We start from the raw sequence: 23,230 nt of genomic DNA, 5'->3' as shown, positions 1-23,230 counted from the left end.
TTTTATCTATAAGTTGTTCCTTTGGGATACCTACGGGCGATTATTTAAGATAACCTAGTCATTAGTTATTAATGTGTTTAGTTAAAATGTGCAATATTACCTATAATAATAAATTAGTTACGTAGACAACTATCATTGTGAATTATAAGCAATCATGTGAATATTATTGTTAATTAAACTATTTAAATATAAATAAAATGATTATTTCATTTTATCATCACCCCCCATCCATATTGCAACCTCACGATGAGTTGCTTAACCCCACCCATCCAAATTTCCACCTCGCCGTGTGTTGCTTAACCCATAGATATAATATTACTAAACAAGATTGCGCACGCTCAAAATATATATTTACGAAAATGAACTCTATTCTAACGCAATAAGGTACTAAATTGGTTGCATAATACACAGAGGCAAATCCGAGCCGAGAGGGATAGTTCGAACGGAGGCTGTTTGTCTCTTTCTAACACCTTGCCAGCATAAAAAAAATGTTGTGATCAAAAGTTTTGTCTTCCCAAAAACAATTGAATCACTTATATTTTTATCTTATTTTAACAATTGTAAGTCAACAAATTAATATCAATCGCATTAATTTATTCGTATTTATTATTAAAACATAAACAACATAAATTTTTATTTTGCTTTTTTTATTTTCTAGCGGTAACCCTGAACATTCTTGGCGCGTAATCAGCATTTAAAATTTTGTTTATATTTTTTTGTATTAAATCAATTTAAACTATTAAAATGGTGAAAAAGTGTTGCGTTTCTACTTGCAAAAGTGAATCCTATGGTGGTTGCAATATATCGTTCCACAGGTTAGCTAATAATAACATTTTCGTAAACCAAACAACTAGGGTGCCCATGAATTCTTGTAACGAGTCAAAATATGGGTGATGGATTTTAAAACTGTTGTACTATTGTTATAGCTTCCCAAAAAATGAAGAAAGGCGACATAAATGGCTCAGCAGTCTATATATGAAGTAGAAATACAAAAAAAACAGTCTTCACTTCGAATCTTCCTGCTTTTATACTGCTAATTTCCGCTAATTATTAAAAGCCTTTATTAGTATCTTAAGGTCACAAACTGCGTAAGTTAAAACTTCAATACTAATCTGTGTTTAATAATCTTAGCAAATTCGGATTTGTCTCACATAGCTTAATCTCATAGTCACCCTATTAGAAAGGGACAGACAGCCTCCGTACTAACTGTTTCACTCGGCTCGTTTTTTGGGTTTATATGCGCAGTCCTGTTTACTAATATTATGTCTATGGCTTAACCCCACCCATCCAAATTGCAACCTTGCCAAGAGTTGCTTAACCCCACCCATCCAAATAGTACCTCGCCAAAGGTTGCTTAACCCCACCCATCCAAATTGTAACCTCGCCAAGAGTTGCTTAACCCCACCCATCCAAATAGTACCTCGCCAAAGGTTGCTTAACCCCACCCATCCAAATTGTAACCTCGGCAGCTGTTGCTTAACCCCACCCATCCAAATTGCAACCTCACCAAGTGTTGCTTAACCCCACCCATCCAAATTGTAACCTCGGCAGCTGTTGCTTAACCCCACCCATCCAAACTGTAACCTCACTGAGTGTTGTTTAACCCCATCCATCCTAATTGTAACCTCGCCAACTGTTGCTTAACCCCACCCATCCAAACTGTAACCTCATGTGTTGCTTAACCCCACCCATCCAAATTGCAACCTCACCAAGTGTTGCTTAACCCCAGCTATCCACATGTTTTTTTTAGGGAAATTATAAGTCTAGCCACAAAATTATTTATTAGACACATGATTAAACTTCTAATTTTATAACTAAGCAAGGGGAAATGACATAGCCTCTAATAAACTAATTCGTCTTTTTTACAACGCCAACTACTAGAAAGCTTCAATAAAAGATCATCAATTATTGTAACTTGTCCTTATTTATACATTGTCATCTAATTTACTAACTCGGCCTCATTTTTCCAAAAACGAGCCAAGAAAAACGAGATCAACGTTTTTCTTGGCTCGTTTATTTTTTTTTATTTTTTTTGATGGAAGAATTTAATTTGGATTCATTTTATTTAGCAGATTGCCATTTATAACCTTCAATTAAAAAACATTGTATTAAAATTGAAGTTAGTGACGAAAACGAATCGCTGCAAAACCGTAAACTCCACGTAGTCTTGTCTGCCCTACCCGGCGGCCTGCGAGCTGAGGCGCAGGTAGTTTCAGCGCTCGCCGCCGCGGCTGAGACTGAGGCATGCGCCGAAGCTGCGATGGTGAGCGTGAAAACTAACTGCGACGATAAGCTCGCATGGGACCGCCGGAGCCCCGCAGCGCCGGAGCCGTGACAGAAGCCATGCTTGCTGCATGTTGCATGCTTACTTCCATGCGGGGTCAATTAATATGGGATGTGTTATATTTTAAACAAAAAACTCAGTATAGTTACCGGCACGGATATTGAGCTCTCGGCGGAAGAGTCGGGATCGCTTTGCGCACCGTACGCATAAGGCAATAAGGCAGTAAATCGCTTCTGCGCAGGTGAAGGTCAGGGCTCAATATTCGTGCCGATAACTATACGAGTTAAGAAATTAGAAGCTAAATAAATATATTTTATGATGTCATTATTTATTGTTAGAATGCATGCTACAAATTTAGATGCTAAAAAATAACTATCATGCTGAGTTGTATTTAGAGTGGAAGATAACTCGTGGCTAAGATAGTATTATTTAGATGCTCGACGCTTTATTAATTGTGGCTGACTTAGTAATTTAGAAGGCAACATACATTTTTGGGGGCGTATAATGATATTAAAAAGAAGCCTGTTTATTTAGCACCCTTTTTTTTAATATTGCTCAACAATGATGACACTCATTATCTGCCTAGTCTTTTCCCAACTATGTTGGGGTCGGTTTATAGTCTACCCAGATGCAGCTGAGTACTACTGTGCCACTTGGAGCGACTGCCTGTCTGATCTAATCAACCCAGTTACTCGGACAACTCAATACCCTAAGCCAAGACTGGTTGTCAGACCTACTGGCTTCTGACTAGCAGTAACGACTGTCGAAGATGTTCAAACAGCCGGGATCTGCAGTTTAACGTACTTTCCGAAACACGGTTATAGAGAAGAAAGAAGAATATGTAAATAAAACATATGTATTTAGGTATATAATAAACATTTATTCCACATTTCTATACATTTATTTAGCAGTCACTATATGTAGTAGCAGCTGAACCGACTGACAACTGAGATGGTAAACAATCTTGATATGATTTTTTTAAGTTAAAAATCCATGTAAATATAATAATTTAATGAATTGAAGCCGTAGTTTACTTGTTGAATATGTATTTGTGTGACGTCCTGTCAAGATGGTTTACCTAAAATTAAGTGCCTACTCAAAGGGAGTATCAATAGGTTTTCATATATTGCATATCTCAGTTGTCAGCAAACAATAATAAAATTAATACTTTCCTTAAACATAAAACTATACAAATAAACAAAAATAGTAAATAATTGAGTCTAACTCGATTTGCATATAGCTGAAGGACTAGAAATACAAAAATTAGGGTTCCGCAAACATACAAATGTAATTTTTAGCGATATTGCACAAGAACTGACCAAAAATTATTTCTAAATTGCATAAAATTTGACGCCAGATAAATAATATTATATAAATTAAAAAATATAATATTTTTTTATTATTTGAATTTTATAACGTATTTTTTTAATTTGATACCAAAAAAAATATAATAACTATATTAAACTCCATTTTTTACATAATCTCATAAAGTAGAATCTCAAAAAATTTTTGAACACACGAAACATATTTTCATTCATTTTTCTAACAATTTAATATTTACTCCTGATTTACGTTTTTGAAGATATTTTTATTTAAAAAACGTTGAGATATTCATGTGCATTTTAAAAATACATAACTTAGGCAGATATATAGAATGTGTATAAACAAAAACCATATGATAAAAACTTAATGGATAATTAATATAAGACCCAGACTTCTCCAAAGTGGAGAAGTTTTAAACAACCAGTAGAATTTCGTTATTACAACAAGCCAGTAAGTATCCATAAGCGGAGAATTCTATTGGTTGTTTAAAAACTTACCCACTAGATTGAAATATGGGCCTTAAACTACTTCAAATTGACAATATTTTTAATGAGTCATTAAATTAAAAAAATATTTTATTTTGATACTGAGTTCTTAAATAAAAGGTTCTTTATCTTTAGTTAAAAACGGCTTTGCAATGTCATTGAAATATTGACAATTTAAATAGTTTTATTGCACTGTATTTTATATTATTTTCAGAATATTCACAAACATAACAATTCATATACACAATCTATACACAGTGAGTTAATTCTTAGATATAGTCAGTGGTGCTCGAACTTACAAAGAAAACAGGTTCAATTTCAGATGTTTTATCTTAGGAAAGCGGGTGAACATTACTTGTGTGTGTAAATGTACGTGCACATCGTGTTTGTATGACTGTGAGTGCGAGCGAGCGCCCGCATACCAATTTTAAGTATGTAAAGAAAGAAAAAAGTACTATTACCATCTACTACTAAAAACAATTCATTTAGGACCTATAAACAAAGTAAAAAAATGCTCTAAAACACTGAAGTATTTCTAACTCCATACACCATTTAGACTACCCTCTGCCCACGGCTTCGCTTGTGTTTAAAGCAGACAAAACTTCACTTAATAAACCTAATAAGCTATATGTAAGTGAAAGAATTACTGAAATCGGTGCAGTAGTTAGAGAGATAACTTATGACATATAAAATGTTTGAGTACCACTGATTATATTAAGGTGAACGAACCAATCTAAAATCTAAACTTAAGATAATAATATCTATGTGTGCGTTAAAGTACACTTAGCAATATTCATGTAGACTGCACGTCTTGAGTAAGCAATCGTCAATGGACGATTCATTGCATCTTGCAAAGAAAAAAATGAAAAGTACAATCGTCGTCAAATATATTGCCGCTCTGAAGTCAGATATTATATTGTTTGAACGTAAGATGCAACCGATCGACATTTGACGATTCCTCGCGCATGACATGCGATTCACATAAACAGTGACAATAAAAAATTTGCTATATTACATGGTGCGATTTTTTTAATGATTCTGACGTCAGAACTATCAGACTTTTCTGACATGTCAACTTAAACGTCTAACATGATTTTTATAGCCTAAAAATGTGTTCAAATGTTAGAAGGTTAGTTTCTGACATGGTCTGACTTTTCTGACTTAGAAGTAAAGATATTTCTATAATATCAATCGTTAGAATATTATTGTCGTTATTTCAGTCAAATCTAACATCGAAAGCTAACACATTGAATTGACATTATTTAAAAAGTCTGTGAAACCACATGTATTATTTTATTTCGCCAAAAAAATCTATTTTACAACATTTCTACGTGTCAAAAATGAGTGTCAAAAAACTGGAAGAACTTCGTGATTAATCTTTCATTACATTTTAACCGACTTCCAAAAAAACAGTCAACAATCTACAAGCGTTCACTTGCTTTGTTAATACAGAGTTAACTTTTTATATAGACTAGCCCATTCGTCTCCACGGTATTGCAACATGCCATTCTTCTCCATAAAACTTCTCTTAAAGTCGCTATGCCTTTACCAGAAGACATCAACTCGAACGTGGTTTGAGCATCTAATATAGCCTTTAAATATTTCTTGCCCATTCTTCTCCATCCCAAATCTATTTTGAACCAACCTATTTGACCCCATCATAAGAGAAGTTTTTTTGAGTATTTAATAAAGCCTTTTTAATGTTCTAGCCTATTATTCTCCATCTCAAAGCTCTTTAGCAGATACAGCATTTCTTCTCCATCTATTTAGAATCAACTTCTTTTACCTGTCACTAGGTGTGTTTATTTGATATTTTTGCTATAGACTAGCTGTTGAAATGTACGGCTATATCTCTGAGGGTGCTTTTAATGGCGTCGTAGGTAGCGAAAGATATACCGACAGCTATCGGTCCCTTCACCCAGTTCATGCTGAGGCCCTTGAAGAAGCCGCGCCAACCTTCTGATCTGTAGAGAAGAATATACAATGATAAGTAAAAGCTTTTGAATGTATGGGAAATCGTACTGTTATTGTAAATTCGAAAGTTTGTATGTACTGTTTATTTTTCACCCAAAACTCTGGATGGATTTTGATTGGATTTTGGCAGTTATATAGCTTATTTTTCAAAACAATATGTTGGCTTTTTTACTCGGTTGCGGGAAGTAGTTCTTTTGGGAAGCGGGTGAAAAAGGTGGCAGTGCAAGTTAGTGTAAAATAATAATATTTTTACAGACTTCCAAAAAACGAGGCAATTCTTTTGAAGCATTTTATGGCGAGTCGAGCGGGTAGGAGGCGGTCTGCGCGATGTACAATATACTCACTTATACACCATGACGAGTGTATCAGCGATGCTGCCGTACGGGTATGTGCCGTCGGGGCGGCGCCGCGCGGTCTGCATGCGGCGCCGCACGATGTCGAGCGGGTAGGAGGCGGTCTGCGCGATGTACAATATACTCACTTATACACCATGACGAGTGTATCAGCGATGCTGCCGTACGGGTATGTGCCGTCGGGGCGGCGCCGCGCGGTCTGCATGCGGCGCCGCACGATGTCGAGCGGGTAGGAGGCGGTCTGCGCGATGTACAATATACTCACTTATACACCATGACGAGTGTATCAGCGATGCTGCCGTACGGGTATGTGCCGTCGGGGCGGCGCCGCGCGGTCTGCATGCGGCGCCGCACGATGTCGAGCGGGTAGGAGGCGGTCTGCGCGATGTACAATATACTCACTTATACACCATGACGAGTGTATCAGCGATGCTGCCGTACGGGTATGTGCCGTCGGGGCGGCGCCGCGCGGTCTGCATGCGGCGCCGCACGATGTCGAGCGGGTAGGAGGCGGTCTGCGCGATGTACAATATACTCACTTATACACCATGACGAGTGTATCAGCGATGCTGCCGTACGGGTATGTGCCGTCGGGGCGGCGCCGCGCGGTCTGCATGCGGCGCCGCACGATGTCGAGCGGGTAGGAGGCGGTCTGCGCGATGTACAATATACTCACTTATACACCATGACGAGTGTATCAGCGATGCTGCCGTACGGGTATGTGCCGTCGGGGCGGCGCCGCGCGGTCTGCATGCGGCGCCGCACGATGTCGAGCGGGTAGGAGGCGGTCTGCGCGATGTACAATATACTCACTTATACACCATGACGAGTGTATCAGCGATGCTGCCGTACGGGTATGTGCCGTCGGGGCGGCGCCGCGCGGTCTGCATGCGGCGCCGCACGATGTCGAGCGGGTAGGAGGCGGTCTGCGCGATGTACAATATACTCACTTATACACCATGACGAGTGTATCAGCGATGCTGCCGTACGGGTATGTGCCGTCGGGGCGGCGCCGCGCGGTCTGCATGCGGCGCCGCACGATGTCGAGCGGGTAGGAGGCGGTCTGCGCGATGTACAATATACTCACTTATACACCATGACGAGTGTATCAGCGATGCTGCCGTACGGGTATGTGCCGTCGGGGCGGCGCCGCGCGGTCTGCATGCGGCGCCGCACGATGTCGAGCGGGTAGGAGGCGGTCTGCGCGATGGCGCCGGCGGTGCCGCCGAGGCACACGTTCACCACCGCGCCTTGCGGCTTGCCGAAGTATTCTGGAAGAGGTTTGAGAATAGTGGAAAAAGACGTAGGCGGAAAGGTTTCCTAAACATTATTACCTGTATATAACAAATAACATCTATATCCTATAGTCTGTTTTTTAATCTCGTAGACTAAATTGACACTTGCAAAATGTCAAACTTCCAAATAATTTTGCTAGCTCTGTGGTGCAGTGTTGTACTTACGATACCGGTACGTTGAATCGTAACTTTTTACAATAAGTCATCCTGAAATAATGGGCTTATCCTTGATGATTACGCATGGCTTTGCGTGGTCAGATATCCCTGGCAGTTTGTAGCACGTCGTACAGCCATGTGTACGTACGTGAATTTTAAATATAAAACTTTGAATGAATATTAAATTCGTCTATTATAGATAAAAAGTTACGATTCAACGAACCGGTATCGTAAGTACAACACTGCACCACAGAGCTAGCAAAATTATTAGAAAGTTTGACATTTTGCAAGTGTCAATTTAGTCTACGAGATTAAAAAACAGACTATAGGAATCTAGCATACAATTTCCAATTTAGAATACTTATTTCAATTCCTTTCACTAATTACAATATCCAATGTTACATTAGCTTATTACATGAATTGCATATAAAAAGATAAACAGTGTCACAATAATTTGCATTGCAATTGTAAAGCCCAGATTCCAAAAAAGCAGAGTTATTAAACAACCAATAGAATTTCGTTATTCGTCACTCAGTAGTAAAGTTTATATTATGTTATTACAACACTCACCTTGGTACTTGTGTTTGAGTGTGTCGTACGTGTAGAAGGAGACGCCGGCATAAGGTATCACACCCAGCACGGTCGCTGAGTAACCTCTGAAAAAAGAACGGACGGAATTATAAAAATCTGCTATTTTCTTGCCCAATCTTCTCCATGTCATTTCCTCATATTTAGACCCAACATAGATTTGCCATTAGGTAATTACAGTTATTTTAAGAATTAATCTCTGGCACGTAACTAGGGCTTTCAATACCGGTATTACGGGATCCCGTAATACCGTGATCACGGACATATTTTGGTCTTTTTTCAATACCGGTATTGACGAGCCAATACCATGATTACGGTATTACAATCTTTTTATAATTTTAATTATTGTGGTTTGTTGTAATAAGTAGCAGGAAGTTGTATTAAATAAGATAAATAACTATGTACTCGTAAGATATCATCATCATCCTCCGAGCCTTTTTCTGCCAATCTACTTGGCAACGATGCAGGGACTCCAGAACAGACCAGATTTAAACCGAGTCAAAGGCCTTTTCATAGTCCACAAATGCTAGACACAGGGGCTGATTATACTATTCGGTCTTCTGTATAATCTGCCGCACTGTGTGGATGTGGTCTATGGTGCCGTATCCGCTCCGAAACCCAGCCTGCTCCGGTGGTTGGAATTCGTCGAGTCTTCGCGCAAGTCGGTTCGTGATCACTCTTGAGAACAGCTTATAGACGTGGCTTAGGAGGGAAATGGGTCGATATATCTTCAGCAGGGTTTTGTCTCTCTTTTTGAAGAACAGGACGACAACACTCCTACTCCACGCCTCTGGAGTTCTCCCTTCAAACATGACGGCGTTAAAAAGCTTCTGGAGCTTCCCCAGTACGGGCTTACCTCCTGCTTTTAATAGCTCTGTTGTAATGCCATCCTCGCCAGGGGCTTTTCCATTTTTGAGCTCTTCAGAGCGATCTCGATTTCGCCACTGCTGACTTCTGGCAGGTCTTCAGTGAAATGGCGTGTTAATGTGGCTCTAGAATCCTCATTTCCGGGATCAAGTCGAGATGCATGCGATGCGTATAACCGGCCATAGAAGTTTTCCACTTCCGAAAGGACTGCCGGCACCGAAGAAATGACTTCTCCACTTGTTGTGGTCAGCTTCGTCAAGTGGCTTCTTCCAAGAGATTGTACGAACACCTTTGACCCCCGATTCAGCACCGGAGGTCGCGTCGTACGTGCTTGTTGATCTCTTGGTTTAGAGCCTGCTTAGCTGATGAAGTGACAGGCGGGTTTTCACGTCGTTTCTTCATAAGCCCTAATGTCTCTTCCGAAAGCTTTGATTTCTTGCCCTTACGCTGCATGTTACAGAATCTTGAACCTTCCTCCCTGAGGATCCGAAACATATATTTGTGGTTCTGGTTAACGTCTGTTGTGGTTTCCACGGCGGCAAATCGGTTCTCCAACTTTGACTGGAACGTTTCAGATCCTGAAATGGTTTGGAGCAGTATTGGTCGGAGCCTGGCCTTCATCAGACGGAAACGTTCGGCCTTGAAGTTGATATTCAGAGAGCCTCGGACAAGTCGGTGATCGCTACCGGTATTAAACCTATTGATCACGGAGACGTCTCTGACTATGTGCTTCTTGTTCGTCATGATGAAGTCAATCTCATTTCTAGTCATAGTGTCGGGGCTATGATTGGACGCTTTTTGAAACTAATAGTTTTTAAAGTTTTAATCGATGTAAAATTAAACTCCGATTTCGAATTAGACGAATTCGATTTGACAATATTAAAAAATATTTACAACAGCCTTTCTGTAGTAAAAGTAACTGTATTCGAAAACTTTGTAAACGGGATGCCAATTTACTAAAAGCGGATATACCGCTAACATTTATGTTGAGGAAGTTAGATGGTCAAGCTAATGACTTAAGCCTTGCAAAAGCACTTTGAAGACGCATAAACGAGCTATCTGGAATATTGCAATATTTGCATGACCGACAATACCGTGATCACGTGATCACGGTATTGAAATTTCTAATACCGGTATTGATACCGGTATTGAAAAAATCCGGTATTTGAAAGCCCTACACGTAACTTAGCAAGAAATGTCAGACGAAAACCAGTCGTATTTCAATAGTTTCGGACCTCTTAGACACTCTCAGATTGTGACGTCACGCCCGCTAGAGACCATACATACCCATACAGCGTCCTCAAGCCCTCAACCCTCGCCACTGTCACAAACACACATCTCAGCGAGCTGTACTCGCGTGTGTTGGTGACGGCCATGCGGGCGCGGGCCACGTCGAGCGGGTACGTGGCGGACTGTGACGTCACGCCCGCTAGAGACCATACATACCTATACAGCGTCCTCAAGCCCTCAACCCTCGCCACTGTCACAAACACACATCTCAGCGAGCTGTACTCGCGTGTGTTGGTGACGGCCATGCGGGCGCGGGCCACGTCGAGCGGGTACGTGGCGGACTGTGACGTCACGCCCGCTAGAGACCATACATACCTATACAGCGTCCTCAAGCCCTCAACCCTCGCCACTGTCACAAACACACATCTCAGCGAGCTGTACTCGCGTGTGTTGGTGACGGCCATGCGGGCGCGGGCCACGTCGAGCGGGTAAGTGGCGGACTGTGACGTCACGCCGGCGAGGGAACCCGCCACCAGGTGCAGGATGGGGTGTGCTCTGGAAGGGAGGAGAAGAAAATGGTTTATGTAGGTCCTAAAAAGACGACCAAAGGTTGGTCATGTCATTCAATCTGCTGAATTCAAATGGATTTAATTTTCTGAGACCAGTATTATTCCCGTTTCCATAAAACTTAGTTTATTTCATCTGCTCTGCGACGCAATCACGGGCGTTATAGTCGCGTATGGTAAACCCTTTTACTGGAAAACTACTGGAACGATTGAGATGAAATTTGGCACAGATATAGATAGTACCTTAGAGAAGAAGACAGGTTACTTTTTATCCAGATGCAGAATGTCATTTCTCCAAGATGCTGTTGAAACTGCAGGGACAAGCTAGTTGGACTCACTTGGCGCTTTGCGGAGTGTCGACCTTGAGGAGTTTCTTCCACTGCTCGTGCGCGGTGAACTGGATGGCGGCGTACGGTATGATGCGAGCCATGGTGGCGCTGTTGCCGCGCCATAGCGCCAGGAAGCCCTCGGTGCGGGCGCTCTTGATCAGGAAGTTGATTGCAGCTCGCCACGAGTATGGGGTTTGGCTGGAATAGGAAATATATGGAATATGAAGTTAGTTTCCAAAAAGGAGCCCCTAAAAAAGGTGTGGGCACATCCATCTGCCATGGCTGATAATTTAAAATCTGGTTTTTGGGCCAACAATCGTATTTTTGGTAAATGTCTATAAAGAGCATATCTTCGTCTTAGAATGAAAACCTCGGAAATGCATTTTTTCTCAATATTTTTTTATTGTATTTCTTGGAAGATAATCGTAAAAAATATCTAATACTAATCCTTATCCTGAAAAGTTATCTCTTGCACTAACGAGGTTTTCACTCTAAGGCCGTGGTCGTCAAACTGCGGCCCGCGCGCGTTATTTGTGCGGCCCGCGTTAAAGTAGATTCTTTAATTAATAGTCAAATACTACATATACCTATACTACCGATACTTATGGCATAATCATGAAATTTCGCGCTCGCTGCGCTCGCGGCTTCTTCACTTTACAGTGATTTTTTTCAAACTTGTTTGGATACTTATGTGTTCCAAAACTCAAAAATTTCGTGCTCGCTCCGCTCGCGCCCTTTACTTTTCGGTTTTTTTTTTACATTTCTTTAGGTATCTTTGAGTTCCAAAAATCTAAAATGTACTTCTGTATGTACAGACGTACATTTTCGCAGTTATATGAATAGTATGGACTACTATAGATAAATATGCAAAAGCTCTTGAAACAAGGTGTCGATATTGGAGAGTACATTTAGAAATACATAGGGGGAGTACACAAAGAAGTATAGAGGAGAAGACACGGTGAGTATATAAGGGAGAATATAGAAGAGTACATAAGGAAAATAAATAAGGGAGTATATAAGCTTTAGCATATTTATTTTCCAATTAAATAGACTTTAGCACAAATAGAAAGCAAAGCAAGTGTTCACTCAGTTTCTTCAAATGGCTGACCAAGCCATTCCAGCCCAGGTTTCCTCACAGCGTATTCTTCACAGTTAGTAGTGTTAATATGACTTTGAATATTCCTATATACTACATTTAATGTCCTTGGAACTCTCCCTTTGAACTTTTGCCAGGTTCCGATTATATAAATTCGTAACTAATGTATTCTTAACACTTGATTTAATTCTCAAAAATCTTCAACTATATACTCACGAAATCTGGAAGTTAATCTTGGTCCTGTCTAGAGGCGCTATAGCAGTCTTGGCGATGGCGCCGGCGGTGGCCCCGGCTATCAGTGACGTCACCACGGTCACGCCACCGCCGAGCGACGAGTGGTCGAGGGGCGCCTTGTGGCCTGGAGAATCTGGGGGAAGAAGAGTGTGTTGTGTGGAGAACCTTGAGATAGATAATAATATCGTTTGTAAAACTAGCTAAATAAAATTGGAGTGTTCTTTTGTATTATTAAAATAACTGCTTAAGCACTGATCACGTCTTTTTAAAGGGCACTCTAATTAAATATCGCGGCAAATCATGTTTTCAGCACTTTCTTTAAGGTCGGGATATCTAAAAATCCCTCAATGCAAAAGAGATTCTGTGATCTGGACATCAATTCAGTGTGAAATAAATCCAGAACTATCATGTTGTAGTATGACCTTCGCGACAAAAGAAAATGTTAGTGAGAATAAACCTTAATAGTATTTAGTAATTTATCTAATGAACGTGTTATCTGAAGGCGTCTCTCGCCTTCCCTGTTTACCTATATTTACCTATAGTGTTGTTAAAGAAGCACGTTCATGTATATTTATCCGATACTATCACATGATATCTTAAAGAAAGGTGTGGTTACGTAGGTTAGTAATAATGGCGTCCACGGCCGTTTTCGGCCACGGCGGCTGCTCTCATTTAAGGAGATCAGCCAGCTGCGCAGGACATATTATAGTGCACGAGCATTTGCGCAGACACAGGTGCACTCCCTATTCCTTCACTCTCATAACCCGATGGGACGGCAATCCGACACGACCGGAAAGAGATCAGGCGCAGGACCGACATTTACGTGCTCTCCGATGCACGGGTGAATTAATCACCAACTTCCAGACTACGGGCTGCTTTGTGAAAGTTTAAGAAAACCCACAAAGCGATTTCGGCCCGACCCGGGAATCGAACCCGAGACCACGCGCACAGCAGCCGCGCTTGCGACCACTAGATCAACGAGGCAGTAGGTGTGGTCAACGAGGGTGTAGGTTAGTATCACCTATGTGACTCGATAAGATAAATAGGTATGTGGCTTATTATTTGTAAGCTCTATGTAATAGACTGAATAGTTTGGCTATATGAGTGCTTAAACAGTACAATAATAGGTAATATGTAACGTATTTTTTTAGCGAGGAAAGATCTTTTGAACATAAATCCTTTTAAGTTCATCATTATTTACAATATCCGCAGCACTCGCCCGTATCTACAGAATCCGCTACGCACCCATCACTAGATATTATCAATGAACGCGACAGTAAGCGCACAATGATTGTCTTGTAGTTATCGCAAACGCTGTGTTTACTTCTACTCAAGTTATCATTACGCGATATCTAAGACAAATGGCTCTTATCTCATCTCGCGGCACTTGTATACCGAATTTAGATGTAATTTATTTAAAACTAGCTGTTTCTGTGGGACTACTGCCTGTACCGGGATTAGGTTACAAAATATGTAGTAGTATCCTATGGAGAAGAATGGGCTCTTTCACGCATTCTCACGCAATATGTTACTGTTTGCTAGAGCGAGTAGAGCAGAAGATACATATGTTTGTGTCACAGTGATTCTACATACTTAAGTGTTCGCGAAAAAATGTACGCGACCAATTTTGGTGGAATAACGTTGAATTGAGCTGATAGGTACTTGCCTAGTTTTGAATCCATATTTTCACCACTCCTATAAAGGTATGATCAGTAACACCAGTACAAATTCGTGGACAAAAGAGTACTAAAGTGTAATTTGTAGTAAAATTAGAATTTAAATGCAACGGACACTGCACATCCGGCAGATGCACAGCATTGATAGACAATTGCAGTCACACCCACGCCAAAAAATTATGCAGTTTTGCTAATACAAGCTGTTGATTTGTATCCGTGCCATATTCAAGGAGGTAATTATGCTAATGATTCTCGACCCAAATCAATAAAAAAATTGGTACGTAATTTTTTTTCTTTAATTTTTTTTCGGAATTCCGTAGATGTCATCTAGCCTTATTTAAACTTGGCGCGTATGTTACTGGCCTTCAAACCGTGCTGCACCCTCACACAAGCGCAAACACAAAGCATACGCAACGATCACTCATAAATTTCATTCATAAAATTGGATTACTTCGGAAATACCACAACATTACAATGACAAAAAAACAGTGCATATTAGTTATTTCCCATCAACTGTAATTCCAATCGATTATTTACGTATTGTATGTCCTCCTCCTGAACTATGGCACAAATGCAAATCAACACCTTGTATTATTAACTAGCGACCTAATTATAAACTATGGGAAATCCCCTCCCGCTGTGGTTGCATTGTGCAGCGTCAGACTCGCACGCCACCATAGTGGCGGCAAGTTCCCTCTGTGAGGAGTGGCTCGGGAGGAGTCATGGCGCCCTTTTTTTCTTTAACGACGTCGAAAATCATCAAATGACCCCTCCCGCTGTGGGTTAGCAGCGGTGAGGGAGTATCAGACTCTTACTGACTAAAAACCGTCGTGTTCCGTCGTAGGCCTTTTATGTACCAGGGCCGCGGTAACTCTTTCGAACAACCCGCAGCCCCGGCAGGCCTTGGCACTACTGGGCCCTGCTGGGGTTGCTGACATCTCTTTGAGGAGCGCGTAGTACAACGCGCGCCGTCGACACGGGTCTGTCGTCTAAGTAGGTCCTCACCGGACAGGGCTGTTTCGGGTGGTACCTGCATCGTATCGGTCGTGAGGAGGCGCCCGGGTGTCGCCCCTGTGCGGCTGCGGGGGTCGCTCGCCGTGCAGCAGCGGCACGCGCGCCTCGCCCACCGCCATCTTGTGACGTCACGCGCTCACATCACTCACGCAGCTGGGGAACACATCAACATTGTTAGCTATGCTGCTGTAACCATGGCTAAGAAGATGTAACCGTGGCTAAGTAGCAGTAATGTGGCTAAGTATGTGTAATCATGGCTAAGTAGCAGTAATGTAATCGCCTCGCCCACCGGCATCTTGTGACGTCTCACATCACTCACGCAGCTGGGGAACACATCAACATTGTTACTGTAATCTTGGCTAAGTAGCAGTAATGTGGCTAACGGCCAGTTTCTTCATCAAAAGTTAAAGTTAAAGTAATGTCTAAAGTAAAAGTAACGGTCAAATACGTTTTTTCAAGGCTAAAGTGACAGCAAAACTAATAGAAAAATTGAATTTGACCGTTACTTTTACTTTAGACATTACTTTGACTTTTACTTTGGCTTTAACTTTTGATGAAGAAACTGGCTGTAAGTAACTGTTTGCTGGGGAGTTTGTTGCGCTATTTCTTCTTTCCAGCAAAAACACATAGGAAGTGGTGAAGGGTGGGCGTTTTGGGGGCTGTTTTTTGGTTTTGAGTTTGAGTAATGTGGCTAAGTAGCTACAATCGTGGCTAGGTAACCGCAGGTACCGAGGGTCACTGTGGCTAAGTAACTGTTATGTAATCGTGGCTAAGTAGCTTTATCTAATGAAATATTGGTTAAGTTGAAGCCAAGTAGATATCGACCACAAGGTAAAGCAAGGCTAGTCGCGGTAGCTCCTTGGATGGGTAACCATCTTAACATTCTTCCTTGTTTCAATTCAAATAATTACACATATCTACATAAGTATACGTTCACTCATACATCTAGATTATTCTAGAACAAACGAAAACATCCACAGTCTACAATCTACATATTTTATTACGTCTATCTTTATCAAGTCAACATAATAAATACGTCATACATTTTACAATTTGTGACATTGGTCTATTTGTGTGCACGACATTGTAACCCAAACTGGTTGATAACCTGTTTTTATTGCCATACAGTGAAATTAAATTAACTTTATTGAACATACGTCATCATCTCCCGAGCCTGCACCCAACTATGTTGGGGTCGGCTTCCAGTCTAACTGGATGCAGCTGAGTACCAGTGTGCCACAAGGAGCGACTCCCTATCTGACCTCCTCAACCCAGTTACCCGTGCAACCTAATACCTATTTAGTTATCTGTGCTAATACCCCTTAGAAACAAACTAACAATGGTTGTCAGACTTACTGGCTTCCGACTACCCGTATGACTATCAAGAGTGTACAAATAACATCCTTATAAAGTGTATTTATTACGAAACAACAATCGTTACGGGTAGTCAGAAGCCAGTAAGTCTGACACCAGTCTAACCAAGGGGTATCGGGTTGCCCAGGTAACTGGGTTGAGGAGGTCAGATAGGCAGTCGCTTCTTGTAAAGCACTGGTAGGTACTCAGCTGAATCCGGTTAGACTGGAAGCCGACCTTAACATAGTTTGGGAAAAGGCTCGGAGGATGATGATTACGAAACAACAGATGGTCTAGTTTTGCGTCATTAATTAAGGTCAATAAAATTCCAATTACAATGTAGGTTACTAATTGATTGAATTAAACGTATTTGTTCTTTATCTACCTACGCAAATGCATTAAATGCTTGTTTGTATTGACAAATACATGTTATATCAACATTGATATAGTGCTTATACCATAAGTCTGATGCGTCCTAGCCGATTGTCGGCCACGGCGGCTGTTCTCATATAAGGAGATCAGCTGCGCAGGACATATTATAGTGCACGCACATTTGCTTGGACGCAAGTGCACTCACTATTCCTTCACTCTCTGCGCGCGATGGGACGACAATCCGACACCACCGGAGAGAGACGTTTTCCGTCACCTTGTTAGCCAGTGTCCAAGGTCCATTAATAAAATTGTTTTTATAACAAAAAGTCTAAATTCCACACTGCGTAGTTATATTTTTGAAAACAAACAAAAGATTGATAAGTTCATTGTCTAAAGTCTAAATGATAAGATGTCTGTTACGACCTCAATGTCACTGTCTGATTGACTACCAAAAGTAGGTATTACAATGTTAAACTTGATTATTAAAACCTAGCCGTTTTCACGCGGTTTCACCCGCGTCCCGCGGGAACTACCGCCCGAACCGGGATAATATATAGCTTATGTTGCTCGGGAAGAGTGGGGTCCGGGATTTTCGGAGCTTTTAGGGTACAAACAACAACAAAAATCCTCTTTATTATTTTAGTATTATGTAGATTTCCTTTGTTTGTATGATTGTTTATCCGGTTTTTAACCCCCAACGCAAAAAGATAGGTGTTATAAGTTTGACCGATGTCTGTCTGATTGTGGCACCGTAACTATCAAACGGATGAACCAATTTGTATGGGTGATGACGTTTCATCAAAGTCACCTCAGTTAAAGTAAAGTTTATAAGTCATTGACTTTACTGGACAAATAGAATCAAAATCAAAAAGCGTTTTTTCAAAGTAGGCTAACAAACAGCACTTTTCGAACGTTAGAATTACATGAGACAGTCCCGAAAAACGCCCAGCCTTCACCACTTCCTATGTGTTATTGCTGGTAAGAAGTGGCGCAACAAACTCCCCAGCAACACATGTCTGTGTGTCTCATACAAAAGATTAAAAAACATGAAACGCGTTTCAATTTGAACATAACGCCCGATACCGCACGTAATGACACACTTTCAATCTCCTTTGTGTTAATTAACAGTAATTAAAGAAACCAAATTAAACTGCCGATACTTAACAGTGTTATTGCTGATAACATAAATGCGAAAACAACACTATATACAACTTTGTTATGTCTGTTCGTTTCTTATATCATCATCTCCCGAGCCTTTTCCCAACTATGTTGAGGTCGACTTCCAGTGTAACCGGATGCAGCTGAGTACCAGTGTGCCACAAGGAGCGACTGCATATCTAACCTCCTCAACCTAGTTACCCGGGCAACCAATTACCTAACCTGACTGGTTGTCAGACTTACTGGCTTCTGACTACCCGTAACGACTGCCAAGGATGTCCAATGACAGCCGTCTTTCGTGGTCACGAGGATTAGGAAAACATACCTTATACAAAGAGATATTATGATCGGTATGCGAAAAGATAAAATTAGAAACATATGATGTCTGAAAGTGTGAATGACCTAGAAGTCACGTGAAACATCATTTATATGTCATCTCACGGACATAGAGGTATCATTTTTATATATTTGTACCCTGAAAGCTCCTAAGCTACTAAACTGATTTGAAAAATTCTTTCACTGTTGGGGCGCTACACTCTTCCCGAGTAACATAGGCTATATTTTATCCCGGTAAGGGCAGCAGTACTCTATGTTCTAATAGAACTAAAAATAAATCACAGAAAAATGTTGATCTTGCCAGAATCATATATATCAGAGATATTAGGATCTCGATAGACGAAGCGTGTTATATTTTTAGCGAACTAGTGGTGTAGTGATATAAAAACTATTTTATGATCCCATGCGTCTATGTAGTGTTGATCAAATATAATAAAGATGAAGATTTTATTTCCATGTTTGAAAGCGTAAATCTCAGGAACTACTGGACCGTTTTAGATAGCCCATTTATCGAGGAAGGCGATGTGCGAGTGAAACAGTGATGCTTTATCACTGCATATTACACATATAATAGAACAAACAAAAATACAATTTTCTTCTCAGTATAATATGTACTAGCTGTTGCCCGCGACTTCGTCTGCGTGGGCAATATAGAATTTCCAATTTTCCAATTTCGTTCATTTAATCTATCATTGCTCATCCTCCGCAGGTGATAGCGTGATAATATATAGCCTATGTGTTGAACCGGCCCCCAGGTAATAGTCATGCAAAATTTGATTTAAATCCATGCAGTACTTTTTGAGTTTATCCGGGACAAACATACAGACAAACAGACATACAGACAAAAATTCTAAAAACTACATATTTGGGTTCAGAATCGATCATAGATCACCCCCCAAGTATTCTTTAAAAAAATATTCAATGTACAGTTTTGACTTTCCTATCATTTTATTATATGTATAGATTAGTATAGAAAGCCTACGATATGGTCTACAAAAAGCCTAACGTTACTGCAAATAGTAATTTGCGACCACGGTTACATAAAACACGTTATCTAAATGAATATTGCCTACTGTGACGTGTCACATTATCACGCTATCAGACTGTATCAGGCTATCACATAGTTGGCAGGCGTGGATAAACAGTTGCCAATGAAATCATAAGTACTCATTAGTTAATACGATTGATAACCTCGCGGGGGGCTTTCACTTAGGTAGAGAATTATAGGTAGCTACTGTATGTATGAGATAACACTTGGTGAGAACTATAGGTAGCTACTGTATGAGATAAAGCTTTGTTAACTTGTTTCTGAATTCGATTATTGAGGTATACCTATACAGTACACGCGTTTTGCTGACTTTTTGAGAGTGGTGAAAACTGCATAAAAGACTGTCCGTAATGGTTTTGGACACCTAATTAAACTGACAAATATATTTTTTCACCTGTGATTGCACCGTGATTGTCAGACTCATCATCACCCTCCTCTTGAAGATATTCCAATTTTATTTGTATTCGGCGCAGCATGCTTTCTTCTTCCATACTCTTGTATCTGCCATCATCTCGCAAGCAACATTATTTTATTCATATCGACATTCACACACTCCATCAATCATTTTTTGGTCGTCCTCTTCCACTATATCTGTCCACGTTAAGGGAGTGTCAGACTCTTACTGACTAAACCCCACCATGTTCGTTCTTAAGCCCTTTATGTACCAGCGCCGCGGTAATGAGCACGAACATACCGCAGCCCCGGCAGGACCGATCTAACATCTGACCACATATTGTAGGTTTCTTACAGAAGACAGCACATCAACCTACCCCAATCTGTCAAATATTTTCAATACATTTTCAACCTTATCACAATAGTGGAAGGTAAATGTTCGATTGGTAAAATTTCACAGATCCGCGTAGGTTGACCTGCTGGCGTCTGTACCTACATGTAGTTCACGGTCACACACACACACATTGATATCAACTGTTATCAATTTATTATTAGGTATTATTTTACGTTATCTACTTACGTCGTAGTAGCACTAAATATAAACCACGTCTTTAGTACCTTTACATATACTATGTGTATGTCTGTATCTAATTTTTTTTTTTTAACGACGTCAAAAATCATCAAATGACCCCTTCCGCTGTGGGTTAGCAGCAGAGAGAGAGTGTCAGGCTCTTACTGACTAAAACCCGTCGTGTTCCGTCATGGGCCTTTTATGTACCAGGGCCGCGGTATCTCTTTCGAACAACCCGCAGCTTTCGAACAACCCGCAGATGTCTGTATCTAATTAGATTGATAAAAATACATAAAGTAATTTTTTACATTCACAAACTATTCTCAAGCATCACTACATACATAGTATAAAACAAAGTCACTTTTTCTGTCCCTATGTCCCTTTGTACGCTTAAATCTTCAAAACTACGCAACCGATTTTCATGCGGTTTTTTTAAATAGATAGAGTGATTAAAGAGTAAAGTTTATATGTATAATAACATCCATTAAATTGTGGGGAAATATTGATATCCCGTGCGAAGCCGGGTTGCTAGTTATGACAAAACTAGCTTTTCTGCACCGGATCCGGATAAGTAGGAACATAACATTCCTCAATAAACGGGCTATCCAATACTGGAAGAATTTTTCGAAAGGGACCAGTAATTTCTTAATGTAGTCATCCTCCGAGCCTTTTTCCCAATCATGTTGGGGTCGGCTTCCAGTCTGACCGGATTCAGCTGAGTACCAGTGCTTTACAAGATGCGACTGCCTATCTGACCTCCTCAACCCAGTTACCCGGGCAACCCGATACCCCTTATTACCCCCTGTACTAAGATTAGAATGAGGAAAAATGTTAAAATAAGTTTTGACATTTCATTCATATTATAATAATTATCTATGTGGTTGTCTGATAAAAGTAAGCATTATGTAAATATTAAAACAACTGCATTCATCAAAATATTTATTATTTACGCATCAGCTTGCGTAGGCTATGTGTTTTATTATAATAAATAATATTCAATATAAACATGTTTGTGAAAAATTTAAAGTACCTATTTACATAGTATTTAATTCTGGAACATTCTGGTTTACTATCTTTTGCAAAGCCAAACAAATTGAAATGCGAATAAAAAATAATACTTCATATCTAAAAGGAGAGATTATTAAATAATAAACAAAACATAGCAATATGCTATATATCATAAATTTAACAGTGCTATCAAGGTCAGATAGGGAGTCATACCATCTAGAAAACGAGTAGGTATAGTTTTTGCCAAATTCAATGGCATTTTGCAACTAACTTCTGAGCACAGATATACATAGGTAACCCCACACATGTTTAGACTGGAAACCAACCTGAACTTTGTTGGTTGTGGCTAGGCAGAGTGATAAATATTAAAATAGGGAAACAAAATTGCTTGTAATTAAACTAAGAAATAGATTTAGCCTGCAATTTCACTAGCATCCTGCAGGAACTCTGCTATGTACTAGGATTAAATGTAGTCTACAACCTTCCTTGATAAATGGGCTTTTTAACACTGAAATACTTTTTTATATTGGTCCAGTCATTTTTGAGGTAAACGCATTCAATTCAAACAAAGAAAATCTACAGCTTTATAATATTAGTAGAGAAAAATTAATGATTATACATGAATGCCTAGGTCTGAAAAAGGTTAGCATATATTTGCAATTGTCTATACCTACATTTATGATTCCATTGTCTATTACACAAGAGTTCGATGAACTAACCTTGATATATAAATACCGCTATTATAATATAGAATTTAGACTTAAATATTATATACCAGTATTTTCTACACATACATAAATAATTTTGTTGTGAAACAAATCAATTAAATAACTATTTTTAGTGAGATATCACAAAAAAAGATAAACTCTTGTGAAATTGTTATCTTAAACCTAGTCATAGTTCTCAATGATTCGGCAAAAATTAAGATAAGTCAAGCTTATGAAATAAAATACATAATAACTTCATAAAAGAGATAAAAAATGAGGAAATAAATTAAATGCACGGCAAAGGCCGAATATCATAAGTTGCGTCATCACAACAGGTTTTTTTTTTTTCAATGTTTACAAACTCGCTGAGGGGCAAAGGCAGCAATGACAATTGGCCTTAAAAATATTGTTTTCAATATCATTGGCCGATAGTACAAAGTCTACTTTTCAACCTTGAAGTGATTATTTTAGGGCTAACAAGCGATAAACGACATCTATCATCTATAAATAGGTTCACGGGAAGTGTTTCTAGACACGGCACACGAGAAACTTACCAACATTTCGCATATGAATTCCAGCGACGTTTTTGTAAAATATTTCAACTTTTTTGTTCAAACAATCACAGAAAAGTACACTTTAAAGAGGTTGGTAATAAAGTGAGTGGTTTTAATTGAAGAGTTTTGACACTAAATGGGGTCGTTGTTTAGTCAATAATTTTCTAATAGAGAGAAAATCGTGAAAAACACTGTACGTAATAGCACTGCACAACTCGTACACACAGCTGTCAAAAGCACAATGACTATGACAATTGGAT

At 39.9% G+C, this 23,230-nt stretch overlaps 1 protein-coding gene across 2 annotated transcripts; it reads right to left on the bottom strand.

Annotated features, from left to right (window-relative positions):
* Positions 1 to 3,143: 3,143 nt before the first annotated feature.
* LOC124644551 (mitochondrial coenzyme A transporter SLC25A42) lies at positions 3,144 to 23,210 on the bottom strand. 2 transcript variants are annotated; one of them, XR_006986082.1, is made up of 9 exons: positions 22,971 to 23,210; positions 15,487 to 15,623; positions 12,763 to 12,913; positions 11,460 to 11,648; positions 10,931 to 11,110; positions 8,441 to 8,526; positions 7,629 to 7,690; positions 6,411 to 7,491; positions 5,914 to 6,056 (listed from the first exon to the last, which is right to left on the bottom strand). XR_006986082.1 is itself a non-coding variant. In XM_047183992.1 (8 exons), exons 2-8 carry the CDS (start codon positions 15,587 to 15,589, stop codon positions 5,918 to 5,920), a joined length of 1,032 nt encoding a protein of 343 aa, XP_047039948.1. In that variant the 5' UTR covers positions 15,590 to 15,623; positions 22,971 to 23,210; the 3' UTR covers positions 3,144 to 5,917. The 2 variants fall into 2 exon arrangements, 1 of the variants encoding a protein (XP_047039948.1); XM_047183992.1 differs by lacking the exon at positions 6,411 to 7,491 and having other exon boundaries at positions 3,144 to 6,056; positions 7,507 to 7,690.
* Between the last annotated feature and the right edge of the window lie 20 nt (positions 23,211 to 23,230).

This window comes from Helicoverpa zea, chromosome 30 (genome assembly GCF_022581195.2).
Source record: "Helicoverpa zea isolate HzStark_Cry1AcR chromosome 30, ilHelZeax1.1, whole genome shotgun sequence".
Taxonomy (NCBI): domain Eukaryota; kingdom Metazoa; phylum Arthropoda; class Insecta; order Lepidoptera; family Noctuidae; genus Helicoverpa; species Helicoverpa zea.
This window is presented reverse-complemented; position numbering and strand designations above follow the sequence as displayed.